Raw genomic sequence first — 18,795 nt, 5'->3', positions numbered from 1 at the left:
CCATTACTTATCAGCTTAGATTTGTCCCAAAAACACATACACACATAAACACAGAGAGTTTGGGGATTTTCCTCTTCCACTTTCTAACACCTCACACTTCGTTAAAAAGCCCACTTCCCGCTTCTGTTGCGCATTCCCATAACCTCATTCGCAGAACAAACAAAACGCCCGGACTTCCCGCGCGCACGTGTGTCCAAAGCAACCGACAAAAAAGGAGGTTAATTTCCGGACGCTTGAAGTTCTCTCTTGTGCCACATACGAGATATGTTCTGCGGCACATTAAGTCACCATTATTTTGCAACCGTATTGAAACGTTTAAAAAATGTAAGGCGACAAAGAAAGAAGAAAAAACCCTCCTGAGATCGGTTTGCAGAAAGCTTTCGCCACCAGACGGACGCTTTTTTAAACGGCGCACAAATCAAACGTGCAACCACAAAAAGCTTCCCGTTACTCTTTTTTGCTCTTGCCTTAAGAAACGTGCTGCCGCGCGGCCGGCGAAAAGATGCTCCGGAACGGTTTGCCAACGCTCCGGGGTTGCTTTCGGTGTGCCTTTGTTTGGTAGCAACCGAGCGAAAGCTTTGCCGGAGCGAGCTTTTTCTCGCGCGTCTGCGTTTGTGTGGGGGAAAAACTGCCCCAGCAAGCAGAAAGAGAAGGTTTCTGGGAGAGTGATCGCCACCGAGCGCAGCCACCAAACAAAACCCGAACATACGGCGGAGGAAACACGCTGTGGAAAACGCGGCCTCTCGGACGGGCGTTCGGACAGTACACGCCAGCGAGCGAGCGACCGAGCGCCACCAGGTTCAGTACGCCAGCGACCGTGCTCCCGTACAGTTTGGTGTGGTGGTGTCAGTGGTCAGGATCGGGTTTTTGCGGTAAACGATCGCCACCGTCCGGCGGGCGGTTTTGTGTGTTTGCATTTTATTGTTTTGCAGTTCCATTCGCGCGCGCGTGCGCACTCCCGCGCATCACCGATTCGTACAACAGCAGTTAAATCGTTCCTTGTAGTGCACGCGTTTGCACTCCGTAATTGCAAACCCGCGTTCATATCGACAGATAGACAGATAGTGTTTCAATTAACTAATAAAAAAAAGCCTACCGTGTGTCGTAACCAGGTTCGTCGCTCGTCCACTTCGTCCTGTTCTTTTGCACCGGGGCGCGTGTGTGTGCCAGTGTGCGCATGTTATGCGATCGCACTGTGCACATCCTTCCCACCCGCGTGGTGCATCAGCAGTGCTTTCGGTTCGGTTCGGTTGGTGAATTGCGGGCGACACCGATGCGGACCCCGTTCGTAACGGTAAGGTGCAGCTGATCTGCATCAGCTGTAGCGAATCGTGTGGAGTGTCTAGTGTCCGCGTGTGTGTGTGTGTGTGTGTCTGTGGATGTACCTGCACTGTTTGAGTGGTTTGAAAGTTGCATTTCCAGAGTGATTCAACTGATACGATAACGACACTTTCACTCTTCCTACACACATACAACCCGTGCATATATAACATGTGCCAGTGGAAAACGAATCGCTTTGGTGCAGGTAACTTGAAAAGTGAATAAAAACGAAAAGAGGAAGAAAAAGAAGAAGAAGCAAACACATTCACTTGCACAGCATCACTCCACGGCACACGTAACCCAGCCGTGTGTGCTCCAGTTCCGGTTCTAGTGCGGTAATGATACGCCGCGCCGTTCTAAGCAAAATGAACGCAAGACATCAACGATGGCTGAGGCAACGAACGCTGCTGCCACTGTTCATGGTCACAGGTAAGGGTTGTTTTCGCAGCGAGCAACGAGGAGGGGGTAATTTTTGCGGCTTTGCCATTCTGCGTGTGCGTGTGTCTGTGTGTGTGTGTGCGTATGAATCTGTGCACTCCGGTATGCGGAGCGCCCGGGCCCAAGAGTGTCATGTTGTTGCTGTGGCGTAATAAAATGCAGCTCGCACAGTTCCTGCTTCGCACAAGTTCGAGCTGCATTTGAATTTTTCGAAGGGCTACCAGAGCGCGCTGCGCCACTTGAAATGGACCTTTTCTTCTGGCTGGCCGTGCAGCTGCTGCTGCCGCTACTGCTGCCGCTCGTTTGTGTGCTGCAGGTGCGATCGTTCGGCAGGGTGGTGGGTGCGAGCGCGGTGGTGGTGGTGCACCCGGGTCCGTACTGAATTGAAAATAGTTTGTCATTACTGGAGTCGTGCGGGACTTGGTGGTTGGCGTTTGAGGTCTTTTCAGACAAAAAAAAAGAGCACAACCACTTCCTTCGCCTCGTTATAATCGAGCTGTTAGCTGGGCGATTATTGAAGGAAGGGACCCATTTACTACCCGCACAGTTTAAACTACATCCTTGTTTGTCGCCGGTGCTGAGTTTTGTTTGCTTTTCTTCCGAGCGGGGTTGCCGTAATAAGCTGTTGCAGTTTGCTGTTCGTAAACGATCGAATTGCCTGGCAAGTGCAAAGCCGATGGGACAACAAAAGGAAGGCCTAATTTGAAATGTAATGACCTCCCTATTTTTCATACCAGACCACAAAAGGGAATAGTTGCAACAAAAGTTAGAGATTTTTCAGTAAAATTGTACATGAAAATCTAGTATAATCTATTTGATTATTCAGAATAAAAATGCAATTGAATTAACAATCAACTAACTTACAATAATAAAAGTAGAGAACATGAATTGCACAATTTTATAGTGCTGTGTATAGTGTCTTACAGGAAACTCGCTAGCACATTCCACCCAAAGATTAAGCCATAAGAAACGAACCTGCTCAAGTCCTTCGATTTGTGAAAGTTTTGATTTGTACACGATCTATTGACATTCTGGATTAAAAAATCAAAAGATTTAATCTAATTATATAAAAAAATAAGTAACGAACCTTTTCCAGTCTTTTGATATTATAAAATGTTTGTTTTTTTTTTTAACATGATATCTTCTCATTTGTGATGTATACATCAAAAGACTCAATCCAATACTCGGCCATAAGCAACGAACCCCTTCAAATCATTTGATTTAAAAGTGATCTTAAAGATCTATTATCATCATGGATTAACAAATGTATTGATTTATTACAATACTAAGCAACGTACTCCTTCTTAGCTTTTGGCAAATTTAGCAGTGTTTGGTTTTGGTATGCTCTCTTCTCAGTATTCATGTACACATCAAATGATTTAATCTTATTTGATGCAACAAGTAACAAACCCCCTCAATTAGTTTGATTGTTTCACTCTTAACGTGTTGATTTTAACACAATCTCTTCTCATGATGAATTAACAAATCGAAAGATTTAATCCAATGCTGAGCAACAAACAACGAACTCCTTTCATGACTTAGGCATATTTGAAAGTTTTTGTTTTAACACGTTCTATTCGCAGTATTGATTTACACATCAAGTGTTGTAATCCAATTTTAAGCAACAAGCAACGAACCCCCTCAAGTCTTCCTTTTTTTTATTCAAAGAATGTGTTTTAACACGATCTTCTCTTAGTATGTAGATTAGCACATCATATAAAATTATTTCAATTTGAAGCAACAAGCAACGAACCCCCCGCTCATAAGTCATTCGATAAAACGAATCAGTCATTCCAACCCGCCGCAACCGTCTCACCCGCCTTCCAGATCTAGAACAAAGCAATCATGCCCTGACCCAATGCTTACGGTGAGCATAATGCAACCGACCATCGGCACACAACATGCACGACGCGCTGCCCCAGGAAAAGAAAGCCATAAATCAAGAGAATGTGGCGCTGAAGAAGGCGGAGAGCGGGCGGGCTCGCACACGCTCGATGCTGCGATGCCGTTTTGCTTCACTCGATCGCTTCACTTTTTTGTTGTTGTTTTTACGATCGCCTTCGAACGATTCGGTGTACCCCGTAAATGTCAGGCACCATCAGGTGATTTCGGGTGCCCGGTGTGGGTGCTGCGCTCTTATGCTGCTGCGGGTGAATGTGTAACGCAACGTTAATGCTAACGCAAACACCTCCGCATACTGCTGTGTGCGCCCCTCCTCCTCTCGTGCCGATCGGAAAACCCGGACACACGATCGTGCGGGCCCATACACCACACACATGCAGCATGCCAGGGCATAACGGGGGCTGCTGCTGAAGAAATAACACAGCCACTGTGAAACAAACAAACATAGTAGTGTACAGTAAGCGCACAGCAGCATAAGAAAAAGCCGATCTCATACACACACACACACTGTTTTGCATCGTGCTCTTGGCTGGCTGGCTGGCTGGCTGGCTGCTCTAGGCTCTAAGCTTCCCCAACCAGATAGGTTACCCGTCTGCAAACCCCCAGAGGCCTTTTACGCTCGGTCGGTGCACGGTACACTGATCCGCAATGAAACTGAAACAACAACGGCAGCAAAAAAAAATGCAAAAGAAAAAAACGGGGAAAAATTGGAGTGTGAAATAACGAGCCTTGCAATATTGGTGGTGCCCCAGCACCGTGGTGGCCCACCAAGAAATAACCGGAGGGTTTCGGTGAAGCACAATGTGAGGAAAACAGATAAACATCTCACGTCTGCCACGGCACTTTAATTCCAAAAGCCACACGGAATCGCGGAAAAGTTCGAAGTGCGTGCGCGTTCGACTCTCCACACACACACACATACACAGACACGGATTGGGTAGTAGTGCAAACAGTGCAAGAGGATGGGAAGCAGGCAAAAAGCGTGTGTAAACGCACGAAGCAAATAAGAAAAAAAAACATACACATCTCACATCATCTTCCCGCAGCACGGCGTGCAGCACTGTGTCACGTAAGAGAGCGTGTGTATGAGATGCTTTGGGGCACACTATTTGCCACCCTCCTCCTCCCGCCATTCGTGGGTGCATATACATTTTTTGGATGGATGGTGTGAGATAATGAGGAAATACACAAACGCACCAGAAAAGTTCGCCCAAACTGTGGAATTATCTGACTGATATGGGACAGGGAATTGAAGCTTAGAAGCGCGGAAGCAGGCACAATGCAATTTTGGGGGCTCTGGGGCAGTCGCTTCCTTCCGAGTGTGTGTGTGTGGTTAGAAAAGGCGGCTGCTTTTTGCGAATGGAAGGTAAAATGACAAATAAAAAACAGAGGGAGCGATGGAATAGGAGAAGGAAATGACGAACCGCCGGCAGGGTGTAGTAGCAGAGATAATGGATAATGGGGGGTAGTAGTCGCGCCGGCAGCTATAAATAGTGCCGCTCTTCTGGGTTGTAGTAATTGGCCGTAATTTAATTGGCGGAATGTCACTTTAAAAGTGAATTTAAAACGAGATGCGCTGCACTGTTTTGTTCCGTACGTTTATCTAGAGCAGAAGAAGCAGTAGGAGGCTAATTAGTAATGTTGCTTGTAGATGCATTATTTTGAGATCGTTTAATCGGATATGATCTTCACTTGTATGGCTCGATTGTTTCGTATCATTCCCGTAGCGATCGAGAAACAGGGTTTTCCAGGGGTTCTCATAGTTGTGGGACACTTTCTTGACTCTTTCCAATAGGAAATGTACTTCATATGCTGGAAATTGGACTCTATGGCATCCGTTTTGGACAAACTCATTCGAAATTCCTATTAGATCTGCCCAGCAAAGGGTGCTACATTACATTAAGTTCATTTCAAGTAAGAAAGAGTCAATAAAGTGTCCCACAGCTATGAGTACTCCTGGAAAACCCCTGTAATGCTTCACGTGTCAAATTTGAGACAACATTTAAATGAAAAAAAAACTGCTTTGATGCACAAATAAATCATGCTAATGTACGCGTATGCATTTTCCCCATTATTCAACTCTGCCAGGCCATGGAAAATGGAAGCAAGAAATTTGGGGTTTTTTTTTCTGGTGAAGGTGTTATTTGCATATTAGCCCCCGCCGTCTTACTGTTTTAAGCTGTCCATCATGCAAACAAAAAAGTCGTGTTAGATGACGGCGATTAGCTAATTTATGCACGAGGCGGTTGCAGATGTAACACGATCTGTGCACGCGACCCCTGTGCACTGCATAATCTAGCGTTGGCAGAATGGTTTCTGAATTTAATGGCGTGTATTGTACAATATGACACAGTGATGTGTTGTTTGCGCTGTTTTTTTTATGAATAAATTTAACGGCTTTTTGCTCCAAAATCAATAAAAAAAGCTGTTGGTTTGGATACCTTGAAGAAGAATTGAGAAGCGTCCATTCGCGATCTAAGCGATCTTCCCTCTTCATCTCCCCCTGTCATGTCATTTTTGCAAAACCTTTTCCTCTTTTGCCGCTTATTTATTCCTCCCCATACCACAAAAAAAAAACACAATATTTTGCTAAACCTTTCAATACTTCCATTATTCCCTCTCGTTCGCAAGCAAAAGTACGTCACGCGTGACCGCTGTATCTCGCGTAAACGATCAGTAGCCACCACCACCAGCGATAAACTTTTGCATATCAAGGCAGTAAAAAATTTGGCACGAGCAAAACGGGAAGTAAAGAAAGGTTTCTGCAGCCCAGCGCAGATTTGGTTCACGGGTCGCGGGACTCGACGTGAAAAGGCTTAATGAAATTTCTAGAAAGAAAACGTTGAAAGAAGAAAACTAAAACCCAACCCAACCGGAAAACTAAACCAACAAAAAACCACCCTAAAGTCAATAAAGATAAGATCGCAACAGCAGCGCCAAAAAAAAACAAGCCACTGGCCGATGCAAACTAGAAAATACGTCTTCCCGAGTCTCGATCGGAGGTGTTAGCGCCAAATTCAACAAAAAAAAACAAACACACACAGCACAGGAAGGATCATCCCCGTTGGGGATGGGTTTTATGTCGGATTTCCTTTCGGACATATACAAGAGGGGGGTTTCTCGCTTGTTGCCGGACAGCAAAATATGTTCTTCCCGCATTGGTGGCGCGTTTGTTAGTTTGTTGGGGTGGCGTGGTGGGTGATTTTTAGAAGACCAGCAATTATCCCGCTTTTTTCACGGTGGCACAATCAGTTGCATTCCTCGCCCCGTTAAGCCTAATCTCACTGTTGGGGTCAATTTTTGCATATATATTCCGCCCGTCGCTTTTTGGGGGATGGTTTTATATTTCACCCTTAATTCCACTCCCGAAAAAAAAACTGCTGCTGCATTCTTTAGGTCAAGATATAGGTTGTGTCTTAGCAATTATAAGATTTTATTCACCTTCCCGGCCAGCAAGCCACACGGTGTGACTTTCTCCGGAAGGCCATTCTCCCTTGCGGGTATAGACCGGCCTGGCGGGGCCTGGCCTGGCGAAAACCGGCCCGTTCTCCCGCAGCAGCAACAATGAAGGGCAGCAGCAGCAGGCAAACTGGGGAGGGAAAACGATTAAAGGGGCCGGTGCTGGCAAGAAAAGTTAGTTCCGCATTCGACCGAAAAACAGGTTTGATCGTTTTGTTGTTTCGTCGTCGAGCACGGTTCGTCCGGCTTCCATTCTCATTCCTCCTTTGGGTGGCGTTTTCCAATTCCCTTCGCCCGCCTCCCCTCCCTTTCCGTCTAGGGAAGAAAGGCAATATCAAAAGTGTAAAGAAAAGGCCCCCCCCACACATCACAGCCCCGACTTACTATCAAAATGGATTGTGTGTGTGTGTTTGCAAGATCAGAGTAGAAAGTAGAGCGACAATGTGTCAGCCTTCTGCTGGGGCCGGATTGATGACGTTTTTGAATGAAATGGTCGGTCGTTTAAGTTCATTTTTTGTGGTTGATGCCGATTGCAACCGTTTTGTAGCGACGATCGTCCGAGCGTTCATTTGTATTCCCCGGTGTCGCGCTGCTGCTGTAGTTGTTTGACCAAACGCTTCCCTCTCCTTTGCCCGCGTCTCGCTTAGGCAAACTCAATCATCTTTCGAATCGCAGGTTTGGTGTCAAATGTAAATCCATCAAAAAAGAGGGAAAGTTTTTTCGCGCACCCGACCCCCGAGCGCGATCGCGTGTCAATCCACCGTTTGATCGCTTTTTCTTCTCCCGCATTTGAGCGCTACAAATTATGCTCGCGCGATTGACATCCGAATTGACACACGCATTAGGAAAAGGAACAAACAACTTTCCTTCACCTGTCCCCCGTTTTTTGTACGCATTGAGAGAGTCCCCCCCTTTGGGATTGTGTGTTGTGTTCTTTCATTTTCCAAACCTCCGGCGCGATTGCAAGCATTTTGTTCTCCGGTTGGCGGTTGCGCATCGCATGCGAACTTGAGCTCACTTGCCTGCTGTACTTGCCGCCCCCCCTGATGACCCAGTTTGATTCCACCCATTCGCCATCCCGCGCCAAAAAAGCGGTGACCAATTGCGGTTTGATTGCAGCAGCAAGTGCGCTGCCCTTGCCTTGTTTGATATGGAGTGCCGCTCTGTGTTTTTTTGTTGCCTCCCTGTTGACCGACCGCAAGGTCAGTCTGAGAAATGGAAAGAGTGTAGAAAGAGAGAGAATGAGCGATGAAGAGTTTGAAAAACAGGGTGGAAGCTTTCCGATCAGCTGTGCGTGAGATGCGTGAGCTGGTCGCGAAGCCGCGGTTGCGCAGGTGAGAACCGGCGAAGGTTCGCCGTCTGCTCATTACACATTAATCAAGATGAAGTGTGTGTGTGAGTGTGTGTCTGTGATGAAAGGGTTGATTTATCGAACTGCTATTAGGGGCGGAGTTCGGGAAAAGGGGTGTTGAAAAATCCGATACATTCGACCGGGGTTGGTTGATGATTTTGATCGAAATACACATCATTTTAAGCTGACATTAATTAGGTTTCGTCGAACAGAGTGGTTAAATAGATCAGCAGCAGAATGGATGGACAGGAAAAAAAGAGAAAATCGTCAAAGTTAATATATTTCACACCAATCCAGATCCACTTCCTATCCATTCTCAAAATAAGTGAGATGTCAACCATTCCTTACTTTTTTAGCATTTTTTGTAGCAAAAGTTTTAAAAAATGTTTTTTAAAGCTTAAAAACACGTAAAAAGTTAAGAGTAGTCTTACAGAAACATCAAAATTTTGCTCTAAAATGGATAACAGAAACAGACGGAAACAAGTTTGAGTTCGATTAGAGACACGATAAAAGACTAAAGCTCGAAGACAGATTTCATTTTAACTTCCACACTAACTACTGAATGATTGATGACCGTTGTACCATTAATGCCCTTTTTTATGTTGAAAGCAATAGAAAGGGAAAAACTACTTTTCCACGACTTTTCAACAGATTAAAAAAAAAAACAACCCTTTTTTGGTACAGTTGGTCGCATAAATCAAAAGCCATTTATAGAAATCGAATCGACAGAAGCAGCAATTGGAAGTGCCTTAATGTGATGTATAAATTAAACACTTCGTGTTTCTTCAAATTAGATTCGATTGGTAAAAAAACAAGAAATCAAGATAGCCTTGTATTAAATTAGTTTCACCGGCTTTGTGGTCGATTTGGCACAGGAACTGTTTTTTACTTGTTTAATTATATTTTTTAATTAGCCATGACGTTTTCTACCAATAAAAATGACCGTAAAAATAATAAAATTTGCTGTTGATGGTCACTTAATCCTTCAGAATAAAGCAAACATCAACCGCTTACGTCATGAATAACCCATTTAGCGAACAAACTGTTTCTAGCATTTTGTTGCATTCTTTTCCAACATTCCTTCACCACACACACACACACACCAAAGAATACCATCCAATGAGCTAAGCGCTCAACCTTGAAATGACATGAAGAACTCCCCCCAGGTTTGTTCCATTTAGTTCATCACGTGCATTTCCGCACCACCATCATCGCCACCGTCAAAACTGCTTTACCGACAAAGGAAAGCTTTTCTTCAATTGAATGTGCATTCCTAACAAGTTAATTGGTTGCGATCGATTAAAAAGCCGCCCGCCGCAAACACTTCAATCTAATAATGATTTTATTATAATGCTCCAATCCCGCCACCATGGCGCAGCACGCGGTCGTGATCTTCAAGATCAGCGATCATGGATCTGGGCGAGTGAAGACAAAGGCACAGAACTCCCCCCAAGCCATTCTCCCCCATAAAGCGTGTGCCGCGTGTCGTGGGAATGGCACAACAGAGAGAAACACGGCGTTCTTGCAGTGGCAAAAAAAGCAAAAAAAAAAGATCTTTAAAACAGGGACCTAAACCAATCTCCGTGACGAATGCACGGCACGGATCGGGGGCGGTAAAACACACACTCCAGAACGCAAGGTCACCGGCGGCACGAAGTTTCCCTTTGTGTTTTTGTTGGGGGAAGGGGGAGGGGGGGGAGGTTCTCCAAAACCTGATGATCGCTTAAGCACAAACAGACACAGCGTACGCGAGCGGAACAAACCAGCGGTCTGAGAAAATCCTTCACCCTCATCCACCACCCCCAGCAGTTGGGGAAACTCATTGTTGGGTGGGGTAGCAGTAGTAGTCACCAACACCCACGCCACAACACACGCCCCGAGGACAATCATTTTCAAGCTGGTCCGGAAGGGAGTGCCTCAAACTGTAGAAAACTGCAGCAGCAGCGCCGGTTTGTATAGCTGATTGTCCCAAGGCAATGAGGCGACGAACCCGACGAGGGGGAGGGACGGAACGGTCAGCGGGCTAATAATCAAGTACAGTGGTGGACGGTCCCCGGTGGGTAGATTAATTTTTCTAGAGCACTAAACCACTTAACTGCAATTGCTGGCTCCTTTTATGGGGAGCTATTTGGGGGAAGGGGAGGAAGAAAAAAGGGGGCCCAAGTGAACAACGGGTCGTCGGATTAGATCGCAAACACGCGGGCAGACGCACGCCGGCCGCGACCGTCGCATTATAGTTTTGCCTGCAGTCTTCGTCTTCTCTTTTTCGGCTTCAATTTCTGACCCCAAAAAAGGTTGAAGAATTTGCAGATGAAACGAACGAGCGAACCGGGCCGTGCTATAAATTCCACAAAACCAACAGTCAGTCGGGGCTGCGGAATTCTGCCCGGTCCGAAAATTGGCCTACAATTTACGATGCGACGACCTGCTGCATCGTTCGCACGTTCGCACTTTGCCAACGCCAACGCCACCGCCGACGCCATGTGCGAATTTGAGCGCTTAAATGCGTGCCAATTGGCAGAACTGGCCGTCTTTGATTGCAACACACGGCATATGAGTGTGGCTCTTATATGAGGAGCAAAGCGAGTGGCGAGACGACAAAAACCTAAAAGGAAATCGATGATCTTTGATCGATCTTCGAGCCCAGAAATCGCGATTTCATAATTAGAGAAACATCTCTGTCCCTACCCTCAACCGCCTCACACACCTCGAGTAATTGATTTAGTTCGCTTCCCAACCCCGTCGTCGGGAATTAATAATCTTAAAGCCTCGCAGGCAAGCCCCCCCACCGGCCCCAAGGGTCACAAGAAAATTTCTAAAAAAAAGCTCACACAAGCGAGTGGAAAACCACACAGTGAGTAATCCATTACCAGCGGAGGCGCCACGGCTCCGACACGGCTCAGCTGCGGTTTGGGAGGGGGGAGGGGGAGGCGACGCGAGACGCACCGGCCGCAGAATGCGTGCGAGATCGTTGATTGAGTAACGGTTTTGTCGCCGTTTTTCTTCGATCGCCGCGGCCAATGTGTTTTTTCGCTCTTTTTTTATTCGCTTGAGAATCACTCATAAGCCTTGGAAGTGGAAGTTTGGGGCGGCATCTCACGGCCACCGCGGTGTGTCGAATGGCATGCGGGTGATCATCGTCCCCCCGCCGTCCCCTGCACTCCACCAGGCCGGTGCGTTTCTAAGCTCCGTCGCAAGTGTGCGCAAAAATTAATGTGTTGAAAACGAGCGTGACCAAATCGGCTTGGCCCACGGTCGGTCATGGTTGGACAATGTGGGGTGTACTTACCGTGACGCAGATGATGAAGGGTAGATGCAGGGAGCTCCATCCTCCAGTGTGTGTGTGTTTAGAAAACGGAACACAGCATAATTTCGAATTTGTCCACATATTTTCCACATTAAGCTTCGGCCGGTCAGCCGGCCCGCATTTCTATTTTTGCTTGCTTTTAATTTAATGACGGCCTCCCGGTGTGCGTGTGCGTGACCTGAAAAACAAAATCAATCTCAATCAAAACGCGTCTAATCTTCTTAATTATTTCGCAGCAATGTGCATCATCGGATTAGAGGGCACGATGATAAGACCCGGCCAGCCGTCAGCCGGACCATCAACTCACCTCACAGCCGACGGCGTTGGTCCTTTGTCCAACAGCAGCAGCAGCAGCAGCTCATCAGCGGCAACCGAAAGGCACCGGAGGCTGATCCCTTACATGCAGTACTACGTAACGTCCACCGCCGGACCACCGCCGCCGTCCGGGGACGGTGGGGCGTCCGATACCGGCGACTATCAGCCGTCGTTCAACCCGCTCTATAATTATAGGCCGATCGTGAGTATTGCCTTATGCGGTATGCAGATTGCTAGGATTAAGGCTTCCTCCCCCCTCTTCCTTTCACGTCCGTGAAAGGGAAAACGAGAGCACTATTTGGATAGAATAAACAATCCAATCTGGGGGCGGGGAAGGGTAGCTTTATGTAACCGGCCGCGAGCCAGCCGCTGGACAATGGCAATGGCGCCCCGCGAGCGGCACAATGGCACATGGCCTGCCCGGATCTGGCCGTATCGCGACCACGCGATCTTGCGTCCACAAGAATCTAGTCCAGATCATGGCCCGAGTCACGGTTTTGCAACAGCCGCCTTCCCTGTTTTGCTTGCGCAAAAGGGGCTTTGGTTTCGTACCATCGCCTGGCTCGTGGACATGTCCTGTGTGACGTGCAGCACTAAAAGCACAGGAAAAAAACGAGGCAAATGTCCGTTCAATACAAAGACACATTCGTTATTAGTTACATGATTCTGGCGTCCACTCACAAATGCTTCCTTTCACCTACCTTTTTTCTCCACTGTTGTGTAGAATGTTCCTGTCCGACAGGAGCCGGCCGCGGGGGCTGACATTCGAGCGGCCTACTACACCGCGAAGCACGCGAAACCACAGCAACAACCACAGCAACAGTCGTACCGGACGCAGGAGGAACCGTACGAGCTGCCCCGCTCGCCGGTCGTAGTGCACCGCAAACCGTACTACGGCACGGCGCCGGCCAAGTTGATTTCATCCACCGGGCTTAAGTCACTCCCGGCTTCGTCCTCTTCGTCCTCTTCCTCCTCCTCCAGCATTAATCCATTCACGTACGAGTACAATCACCGGCATCATCCGCAGGGCGTGAAGGTGGTGTCCGTTGGGGGTGGATCGGCTGGTGCGCCAACGTCGTACGCGGTGCTCAGTACGGGCGATCACACCGGCAGTGACCTATACGAGCGGCCCAAGTATGCGGTAATTCCACGGGAACGTGACCAGTACGAGCAGGTGGTAGTGCCGCAGCGCTTCGCCGTCCTGCCAGCGAAAGTGTACGGGCTGGAGGAGGGGGCCGATGACTTACCCGCCGGCGGTAAATACTTCCTACCGGCCGGACCCGGAGAACGCAGCAAACCTTCGGCACTGGTGAGTGTGTGTGTGTTGATTGTTGTGGTTGCTGGGTGAATGCAACAAAATGGTGTGTCATGGCTTGCTTTGTTTACCATTTCAGTACCAGTCAGTGCCGGTAGCGTATAAGAAGAAGATTATCAATCCTTTCCTTCCATCGAACACCATTCCGGGACCGTTCACACCGATGACTGGCGGAAGTAGTGGCAGCAGCAGTAGTAGTAGTGGTGGTGGTAGTGTGACAAACACATTCAGCACCCAGCATCAACAGGAAGGTACGCGCAGCGGTTCCCAAACGTCATACGTTAAAAGCGCTGTCACCGAGCAGCCGTCAGTGGCCGTCTACTCGTCGTACGATCATGGCGCTCCGGTGCAGGACCACCGTGGCCACGGAGAGCCCGTGGTTTCGTCCCCGTATGTGGTGGTGAAAACTGTGCCCAAATTTTACTACGAAAAGCCAAGAATTACGGGTCCAACGCCTGCACCATCGCCCTACCCGGTGTACTACAAGGAGAAGCCCAGCGAAGGACGTAAACAACACTCCAATCACAGTGGTAAGAACTAGTCTTTTTTGTTGCTTTTTTATAAATACTTTGAGCTAATTGGCCTCATTCGCCTCTTGGTGAAAATTAGTGGTGTGAGTTCGGAATCGGACCTACCAGATTCCGATTCCGGATCCGATTCCAGAGTCGATTTCAGTGTCGAGCCGATCGACTCGAGACTTCGGAGCCGATCCCGGAGTTGAATCCGGAGCCGATTCCGGAGTCTACTCTGGAATCCGGAATCAGAATCGGCTGCGGAATCGGAATCGACTAGGGAATCACAATATGCTCCCCGGAAACGTTATCAGAATTGACTTCAGAATTGGGATTAGCTCCGGAATGAGAATCAGTTCTTAATTTAAAATATGGAGTTTCAGAAGCGAAATCAGTCCAAGAATCTCCATGAGAATTGATCTTTTACAAGCAAATTTGGATTCTTTGTGACTATCAACCATCATCTATGACCCAAAAGCCTATTTTTATGAAGATGCCGAAATTGACTCCGATTTCAGAGCCAATTCCAGATTCCTTAGCCAATTTTGATTCCGGAACCGATTCTGATTCCGGAATAGATTCCGAAGCCAATTTCGATTCCGGAACCGATTATGATTCCGGGGCGATTTCGAAGCCGATTCCGATTCCGGAACTGATTCTGATACCGAAACCGTTTCAGATCAGTTCCAGAGCCGATTCCGAACAAATTCCGAATCCGAATCTGATTCCGGAATCGATTCCAGAAAACTTCGGAGCTAGCCGGAATCGATTCCGACGAAAACTTCATTTTTCCCATTGCTATCACTCTATCACTTTGTTTTTTTACTAACGAAATAATCCTTTTTTTAAGGTTACACAAGGCCACGGATACCTGGAGTGGTCCCGGTTAGGCTGGCGGTTGATCCCAACAATCACGTCACCGATGGACAGTCGGAGCAGCACCACTCACACCAATACTACAAAATCGGCCAGCAACTGTACAAGGTGCAGCAGGAGCATGGCGTGACTCCGACGAAACTTCAAACAGTTCCACCACCTCCTCGCCAACATCTTACCGAAACGATACTGACGCAGCACGCGACCCCACAAAAGCCCGCGGAAGTCGCTGGAAAGAGTCCACCCACTGGTCAGTACTACCTCACGCCAAACTACAAAGTGTACAAGGTGCCGGCCAAACATCATCATACCGTACCGGAACATCCGGCCTACCAGTATGCGCATCCCCAACCCGTCGCTGTCTACTCCAGTACCACTCCACGCCCGGTAAGCTATTCGAGCGTTTCACCCAGCACCACGCCAGCCCCGGTGCACGAAACGCCATCCTACCCGGTTTACCACCCATCGGTAAAGCCCCCCCGCCACAATCGCACCGAGTACGCCAACCGGCAACGCTTCTACCCACAATCGATGCGTCACCCAAGCCAGCACAAACCACGTCCGATCCCACTAGCTCCGGCACCGGTAGACCACGAACAAGCGCTCGGCTTCCCAGCAGCTCCGGCACCCGGTTCTTCCCTGGCGGATCTACTCAAAAACCTGCAGGACAACAATCTGCTGCCGAAAACGCTCACCCCGGACAACATTGACAACTCGATCCGCACGCTCGTGAAGATACTGAACAATTTGAAAGCGAACGGACATCCCCAGCGACCCCCCGTGGCAGAGCCGCCAGAGACTCCAAGAGAGCCGACGACGTACGAGCGAACGAACTACACAACGGTCGAGCCGGAATCGTACGTGGACACGGACAAGTACCGAGCGGGGCCACCGATGCTCATCAACAAGATTGTAACGCCCGGACCGAACACTGGCCGGCCGGGCATTGACTATCCCGCGCTGGCCGAGATCCCCGAGACCAGCTTCTCGTGCAAGGAGCAGCGGTACAAGGGCTTCTTCGGCGATCCCGAAACGAACTGTCAGGTGTGGCATTACTGCGACCTGAACGGTGGTAAAGCTTCCTTCCTGTGCCCGAACGGGACCATCTTCAGTCAGGTGAGTGAGACGGAAAGAGACTGAGAGAGAGCTTTGGTGGTTATGTTTGGTGGTCGTTTTTAGGTGGCATTGACCTGCGACTGGTGGTTCAACGTCAAATGCTCCACCACGGCGCAGCTGTACGTGCTGAACGAGCGGCTGTACAAGTACATCCTGCCCTTCACGCCCAAGTTCCCGGAAGATTACAGTGGACCACTCGTTGATAAGTATGTTTTTTTTCTGACTTATCTGTTAACAGTTTACTAATAATTTCCCTTTTCCCACAGATATCTTGCCCTCAAGTTCCAGGAGATGGAGGAAAAGATGAAGCAGCAACGAGCCAAGGGTGCCAAGCAAGGTTCTATTGAGATCCCGAACGCAGTCCCGGAGAACGATGAAGTTAACGGCAACACGCTAGAGGACAACGACGAACGATACAACCAAAATCAACCCTACCCGATCCGGTACGCCACCACGGAAGCAGTGCCGGAGCGTGCCACAGCAACTTCGGTCCGTCCATCGGATCCATCCCCCTCCTCCTCCTCCTCCTCCGTTCCGATCACACTCGAAGACATCGATGCGGAACTGCACCGTGGTAGTAACGGTGGTGGAATGGTCGAGTCATCCAGCCCCTCCTCCGGCAGCAGTACGATGGGACCTGTTTCCCCCATGATGGACGTATCGGAGGAAGAGCAGCAAGAAGACGAACGGCGATCACCGTCCGCCTACAGAACGTCCTCCGTTCCCACGACAACCACACTGATCATCGCGACCGAGGAACCACCGATCGATCCGTTCCGGTCGGAGGAGATGATGATGATGCTGCGCCCCGAAGGTCGGCAAGAGGACGATGATGAGGAGGAGGACGAGTACGCGAATGTGGTGGTCAAAGCGGAGCATCGGTCACCGTCACCACAGCACAGCAACAGCCTGCCGACGGCGGCCCCAATACTGAGCAAGATCCGGCGGATCGAGGTGAAAAACGACGGCACCAGTGGACATTTGATAAGAAATCCAAACTACGATCGGCGAAGGAAAAAGTAGAGTGTAAGTGATTTGTACGATCCAATACTCAGTACGGCGAAACTCAATAAACTTATTTGTACAATATTGTAGTAATTTGTAAATGTAGATGGAAACTTTGGTTTTTGGTATTTCCTTACCTTATTTGAGAACCTACCCGATTCCGATTCCGTGTTTGGAACCAATTCTGGAATAAAATTCTGATAAAGGAGCCAATTTCGGAGCCGATTCCGCAGTCGACTCCGAATTCGAAATCGATTCCGGAGTTGGAATCGGCTCCGCAATGAGAATTAGATCTGGATTCGGAATCGACCTGGGAATGGTAATTTGCCGATTGGAATCGGCTCGACAATTCGCTCCAGAATCGGCATCGGTTCCAGAATCGGAATTGGGGCCGGAATCGGAATCGACCTGGGAATGGTAATTTGCTCCGGAAACGGAATAACAATTGACTTCAGAATTTGATTTAGCTCCGGAATGAGAATCAGTTCTTCAAATGAAATAAGATGTTTTAGAAGCGAAATCAGACCGGGAATTTTCATGAGAATGGATAGTTTGGACAAGTAAATTTGGATTCTTTGCGACTATCGATACGTAGCATGATTGGACCCTAACGTCTATTCTTATGTATATGCCGAAACTGATTCCGATTTCGAAACCGATTCCGATTCTGGAACCGATTCCTATTCCGAACCTGATTCCGATTCCGGAGCCAATTATCGATCCGATTCCAATTCCAGAACCGATGGCGGACTTACGATCCAGAAAACTTCGGAGCTTGCCGGAATCGATTCCGACGAATACTTCATTTTTCCTATCACTAGCTCCTGTGATTCGTGTTATCGTGGTTCTCCCGGTTTCCCTCCAAAACGCCATGCCAGGTTAGCTTCATTTATCATTTTGTCGTGATAAATTAATGCCTCCTTCGCTCCGCTACCGGTCACCGATTGCCTGTGCCGAAGGAAGTATGGAATCGTTGGCCTGAGGGGGAATTAGTGTACCGGTACGGTAAGTCAAATACACACGCACTGTGTGCTACCGTTTGCTCGGTTCGGTAGAGCACCCGAAAAGACAACGGAATTCGAATTCCGTATCGGATGGGTAATAATCCTTGCACCAGCAATCGATTACGCATGATTTACAACGTCCTTTTGCACAAGGAGAACTTCTTCGTTTGTTTGTGTTTGTGTGTGTCTGTCTGGGCGGTTTAACCGAGCGTGTAAACCAAAGTAGGCCAGGTCAGAAGCAGGAGAAAAATCCAAACCCCCTTCGGGAAGGGGGGTAAGTGTGGATGTGGCAGTTGAAATATATATACATTTTGATCCGGTTTCGTTCGATTTGGGTAATTAATTTTCATGTTTCTCTTCTTTTAGGGCTACAGCATTGAATATGTTGCACCATATAAACTTAATGCTTACATAACTATAACGCCACAAACGTTCCCGATACACAATCACATCGATTTGCCTGCCTGCCTTGCCTGTCGCACGCTTCTCGCTTGCTCCACGGCTTGCTGCGATTCTTTACGCACGCTCGCACATCCAATCCACGGAGCGTGCTTGGGGGAGGGAAAGGCGCGTCGGTACATCTCTCCCTATCTGCGATATGAACATGGGCAAGCAATTCTCCAACCCCGGCGGGCGGGCCAATCGGCCAACAGCACAGATTGCAAACATTACATGCTTTGCTGCTGCTGCGCTGCTGCTGCTGTACTACACATGCTCTAAATCAAATTCCATCCAGGCGCGCTTTACATGTTTGAACTGTGGATTCGAGATACCAATCCAGGGGATGGTGGTATTGGTTTCCCAATACCCAAAAACCTCATTTCCCCCTTTCCCTGCCCTGGGGGTGGATCGAAATCATTCCATGTTGTTCCACC

The 18,795-nt window shown here is 48.4% G+C and overlaps 1 protein-coding gene across 1 annotated transcript; it reads left to right on the top strand.

Annotated features, from left to right (window-relative positions):
• The first annotated feature begins 781 nt into the window (after positions 1 to 781).
• On the top strand, positions 782 to 17,021 carry LOC4578026 (uncharacterized). The gene is made up of 7 exons (XM_061658324.1): positions 782 to 1,749; positions 12,014 to 12,294; positions 12,817 to 13,401; positions 13,487 to 13,937; positions 14,770 to 15,911; positions 15,975 to 16,117; positions 16,178 to 17,021. The coding sequence occupies exons 1-7, from the start codon at positions 1,659 to 1,661 to the stop codon at positions 16,932 to 16,934; spliced, it is 3,450 nt and encodes a 1,149-aa protein (XP_061514308.1). The 5' UTR covers positions 782 to 1,658; the 3' UTR covers positions 16,935 to 17,021.
• The last annotated feature ends 1,774 nt before the right edge of the window (positions 17,022 to 18,795 follow it).

This window comes from Anopheles gambiae, chromosome 3, assembly GCF_943734735.2.
Source record: "Anopheles gambiae chromosome 3, idAnoGambNW_F1_1, whole genome shotgun sequence".
In the NCBI taxonomy this organism is placed as follows: Eukaryota; Metazoa; Arthropoda; class Insecta; order Diptera; family Culicidae; genus Anopheles; species Anopheles gambiae.
Note: the sequence above shows the minus strand (reverse complement) of the source record. Positions and strands in the feature narration are given on the sequence as shown.

Bases quoted from the DNA above. Each gene is read 5' to 3' on its own strand.
- LOC4578026 (XM_061658324.1), top strand. From the start codon at position 1,659: ATGATACGCCGCGCCGTTCTAAGCAAAATGAACGCAAGACATCAACGA. The intron at 1,750-12,013 runs GTAAGGGTTGTT...ATTATTTCGCAG, and splicing joins GCCACTGTTCATGGTCACAG to CAATGTGCATCATCGGATTA. The intron at 12,295-12,816 runs GTGAGTATTGCC...ACTGTTGTGTAG, and splicing joins TCTATAATTATAGGCCGATC to AATGTTCCTGTCCGACAGGA.